The sequence below is a fragment of the Girardinichthys multiradiatus genome, chromosome 6, assembly GCF_021462225.1.
Source record: "Girardinichthys multiradiatus isolate DD_20200921_A chromosome 6, DD_fGirMul_XY1, whole genome shotgun sequence".
NCBI classification, from domain to species: domain Eukaryota; kingdom Metazoa; phylum Chordata; class Actinopteri; order Cyprinodontiformes; family Goodeidae; genus Girardinichthys; species Girardinichthys multiradiatus.
Genome location: NC_061799.1, coordinates 7,026,369 through 7,031,355, shown reverse-complemented (window position 1 = coordinate 7,031,355; position 4,987 = coordinate 7,026,369). Strand labels below are relative to the sequence as shown.

At 38.1% G+C, this 4,987-nt stretch overlaps 1 protein-coding gene across 1 annotated transcript in view; it reads right to left on the bottom strand.

The window, feature by feature from the left end:
• Positions 1-4,477, bottom strand: part of LOC124869451 (Y+L amino acid transporter 2) — a 16,129-nt gene extending 11,652 nt beyond the window's left edge. Inside the window, exons 1-2 of the mRNA XM_047367299.1 lie at positions 4,345-4,477; positions 3,596-4,128 (exon numbers count right to left, since the gene is read on the bottom strand). Of these exons, the coding sequence (XP_047223255.1) occupies positions 3,596-4,115 (520 nt within the window). The 5' untranslated portion in view covers positions 4,116-4,128; positions 4,345-4,477. The remainder of the gene's footprint in view (positions 1-3,595; positions 4,129-4,344) is intronic.
• Positions 4,478-4,987: the final 510 nt, after the last annotated feature.

Below are 4,987 nucleotides of genomic sequence, written 5' to 3'. Positions count from 1 at the left end.
CACCTGTGAAGTGAAAACCATTTCAGGTGACTACCTCTTGAAGCTCATCAACAGAATGCCAAGAGTGTGCGGAGCAGTAATCAAAGCAAAAGGTGGCTACTTTGAAGAACCTAGAATATAAGACATATTTTCAGTTGTTTCACAATTTTTTGTTCAGTATATAATTCCACATGTGTTAATTCATAGTTTTGATGCGTTCAGTGTGAAGCTACAATATTCATAGTCATGAAAATAAAGACAACTCTTAATGAGAAGGTGTGTCCAAACCTTTAGGCTGTACTGTATATATATATATATATATATATATATATATCTATATATATATATATATCTATATATATATCTATATATATATATAGATATATCTATATATATATATATAGATATATAGATATATACAGTATAAACTCGGCAGCCTATACTCCAATAGACCTGAACTATATGTGAAAAATATCATGCACCTGCTTGATTTATTGGTTCCTTCCAGGCGTTGTAGGGAGGTCATACAGGCACATGGAGGCCACACACAATACTGAGCCTCATTTTGACTTGTTTTAAGGACATTACATGAAAGTTGGATCTGCCTTTGTGTTTTTCTACTTTAATTTTGTGTGTGACTCCAAATCTAGGCCTCCATTGGTTAATAAATTTGATTTCCATTGATGATTTTTTTGTGATTTTGTTGTCAGCACATTCAACTTTGTACAGAACAAAGTATTCAATGAGAATATTTCATTCATTCAGATCTAGGATGTGTTATTTGAGTGTTCCCTTTATTTTTTTGAGCAGTGTATAAACTCGGCAGCCTATTCTCCAGTAGACCTGAACTATATGTGAAAAAAATCATGCATCTGCTTGATTATTGGTTCGTTCACTGTCTGATCTATTGTGTCCTCCAACATGGTGGATGGAAAGTTTGCCGACATTAAGCAAAATGTGAAATGTAGATGGTGCAAATAGAAGGAAGTGTTATTTACCACAACAGTAAAAATGTCTCCATGTTTTCAATTTCTTGTTTAGGATAGAAATCTAGATTTGTTTCTATTCTCTATATATAAAAAATGGGCAGCATTTTTGTACAGTGGAATGAAGATTCAGAGGTAAAAAAGTACAAAACTTTTTAAAAACATTTTTTGCAACATTTTGAAAACTCCCAGTTTCAGTGTAAACATTTTGTAAAAAAAAAGCAAAAATTAATTTGGACTTCAAAAAACTCTGCAGCTGTCTGAACCTTCAGCCTGTAGCAGGTCCCAATGAGTGTGAGGTTACAAAAACAGAAACTCGTTTCTTGGTAGAGCGGCTCGTGACTCCTGACGCTGTTGCTCTGTCACCTAAATAGCACTTGTGCTTCCTGGGTTCTTCAGAGCTCAAAGCCAGACTGTTAAACACTGTTGCATTCTACAGATCAGCTCCAGCAGCTCCAGGGTGCACTACAGCGCAGTTACTGGATATGGTACTGGGATTAAAGGACAATCTGTGACTACAGCACGAGCATTATAAACTTCTGAATCAACTCAAGACTGAATGTCTCGTAACCTAATAAACCTGCGACTCTGACCTCAAAGAACTTGATATAAGAGAAAGCAAAATTAGAAGCATGCACCTTCTTACATTAAGCAATGTGAAACTATGGACACAACAGTTACTGGAAAGAACTTGAACTTAACTGGTTGTTTTTGTGTAAACGATGACAGCAGCACCAAAAAGAGGACAATAAATAAAATAATACCATAGTTATCATTTGTTGAAATGCTTTATGCAACTTTCTCTCTTTAAAGAGCGAATGTCATTTTAGAGCCGTAAAACCTATAAAAACAATAATTACATATTTTAAAGCTTGGACCTGATCAGTCAAACATTGATCTGCAGTCCAAAGATAGAGGGAGACCCTACATTAACTAGTTTTAGGTTCGTTACCATTACAAAAATTATGAATATTTGCTAAATGCCAGAATAATGAGCTTTGTATTTGGTAGAATTGCTTTTCTAACCTGGGTCAAACATGTTGAGTTTCCTTCCACAAGTTTCTCACAATAGTTTGCTATTGTCCGCCTGACAGACAATGTTGCTGAGTGAGATTTCTATGCCACCTTTCTTTTATATACCTTTTCACCTCTAGCCACAAATTTTCTATGGCTGAGATCATGAGATCAAGCCCCTTTGTAACTAATCTGTGGTATAATTAGGGACATTGTTCATTTGGAAAACCCATTTGTGCCCAAGATTAAATTTCCTGGCTGATGTCTTGAAATGTTGAACCTTGATCTTTTAAATCAAGGTAAAAAACCCATTTGTTTAATGTTGCCTTTGACTGTTCTATTGAAACTATTAACTAAAATGTCATTAATGTCTATCTGTTGTTATTATGCCGCTGCAATATTTTTTATTGAATCAAGCGTATTTATATAGCAGATTTAAAAACACGCTGGCCAAAGTACTTCACACCAAAACACCATATTAAATCAATAGTTCAAAGTTAAAAACAATTAACAAAAAAAATTAAAATAAATTTTTTTCTGATGTTTGGATCATATAAAGCATCTTGAATTATCTTGTTGCTGAAATGTGCTATACAAATAAACTTGCCTTGCATTGATTATTTTCACAGAACTTCCAGAAATGCAGGTCTTGTTGGCGTGTGGGTTTGTAAACTGTAATGAGGTTTATTATGTTGCTTTTGGAAGAGTGACCTTACACCCTATGTCTGTACAGGACTCTGTACACTGTAGATTATAACTCTCTTACCAGCTTGTTCTAGTGTTGATACACACATTTCCCATTTAGATCTCTGGGACACAGAACCCATCTCCATCCTGAACAGTATGACTGGATAATCCCATTTTACCAACATGTTTCTTCGGACTGAAAATAACATTAATGTCTCGGAGCGGTACAGCCAGAGTCTCAAGTTGAATCTGATAGCGAGTCTGTGGAGGAAGTTTAATACTTGGTTGATGGCATCGAAGCCTTTCAACCTGAATGACCTGGAGCTCATCACACAATAACTGTTAAAAAACACGGTGGAAACACAAGAAAAGCATTTGGTAATACATGGTAATACATGTTGATTTTGAATTATGTTATGACAACAGAAGCTTTTCTCTAATTTACCAATTTACTAATTTACTACTCTCTAATTTTACTTAAAATGTAAATAAAATTTTTTTTTTTAAATGATTATACATTATTACAACCTTTGGTTCAGTGGTAGTTCTGGCATGAATGGTGCCCTGGGCGAGCTCCTCCTTCTGCTCCAAACCCATTCCCTGCCCCACCTGACTACAGCCCAAATCTAACTGCTGGACTTTACTGAAATTACGAGCAAACAAGTATTACACAACAAAACAAATTCAAGGAAACTTAAACCAGGGAGCAATCAAAAGTTCAACAACAGCTTCAGCTGTGTGCATCATAGAGTTTTGTATACTTGCTCAACACATAGAGGTGCCATCTCCTATAAGTTATGCTTCTGTACATTCCCTTTTCTTAACCACCCTTGGAAAACTGCCCATACAACCAAAATAAAAAGCCACTGTTTACAGTTTTATATTTTAAAAATGTATTCAGCACACACACTGACAGGAATATTTCTTACAGAGGCAGGCAGCGGCGAGGAGTCGTACCCCATCGTATGGTGGCTGGCAGGTTGGATAGAGAGCCTCCACCAGATAAAAAGCAAATGTCAGAGAAATTGCAGCCTGGCTGGCTGGCTCAATCAGCAGAATAGACGTCCAAAGACGAATGAAAGCCAGGAAGCCACCAAACGACTCCAGGATGTAGGCATAGCTGGCTCCGGATTTGGGGATGGTGGTACCGAGCTCCGCGTAGCAAAGGGCTCCAAACACAGAGAACAAGCCTCCAAGAGCCCAGATCAGCAGGGAGAGCCCGAAGGAGCCACTGTACATCAGAACACCCTTTGGTGAGACAAAGATCCCAGAGCCAATCATGTTGCCCACGATGAGGCAGATCCCATTGATGAGGGAAATCTCCCTCTTCATCTGCATCTTCTCCCGGTGCCCAGCATTTGTACTTTTTAGGTCTTCCTCAGAAGCAGCTGGTGAACTTGGGCATATTGTCTGTGACATGACCCCGATAGTCTGCCTTAAATCTTCCATCAGTGCTACAATCCTGATGTGTAGGTAAATGAGTAACAATTAGATGTGGCAGGATTGGCAGGAAACTGCTTACTTCATAATTTCAGAACAACAATACTAATGCCACCAGGTTAATGCCAGTTTAAGGACAACTCATAGAAAATGTCAGACATTAAGATAGAATTACAGAGCACACTTAAAATAATTAGGAAAAGGTAGTGTTAATAGATAGGACAGCAAGTCAGCTCACCTTGTTTATGAGATCAGTAAGTCTATTTTTTTCTCCTGGGTCAGGGCGTCCTCTTAAGTCTCCAGTTGGGCACTGATGAGATCACATCTGAGAGGCAGCGACAGTCGGCCAGTGTTGCAATGTCTGCACAAACAACCTGTGTTTTTCAAGCACTAAGCAAAGCACCCCCCCCCCCCCCCCCCCACCCATGGTCTATTTTCAGAGACAAGCAGCTCCTGGCTTCACGGAACCTTTCAGGGAGAACACAGAGGTAGGTCAGCTGATTCTGAGCCCTTATACAGCATAGACAATGTCTCTTTTGGTAAACAGGTATCTATATGATGTGCTGGTTTTGACTCTGCTCTGAGTTCTAGAGGTTTGCCAAGATGTTCCTTAGAGATGTCACTATGATCAAGGATGGCTTGACATCTCTCGACAAAAAGCAAACACTTGTGAAAGTATTTATATCCCTGCAACATTTTCATGTATTGTCACATTTCAACCTGGAAAGACTCACATAAAGGAGAAACAACAAGAAGATGGTTAAAGAATTTATTAATGAAAAATTATTTCTTTGGCGCTCGGACGCCTGAGGGAGACGTAAACGCTGAGGATGAAATAGGTTTGAATAAACATTTTAGGATTATGATTAGGTACGTCTTCC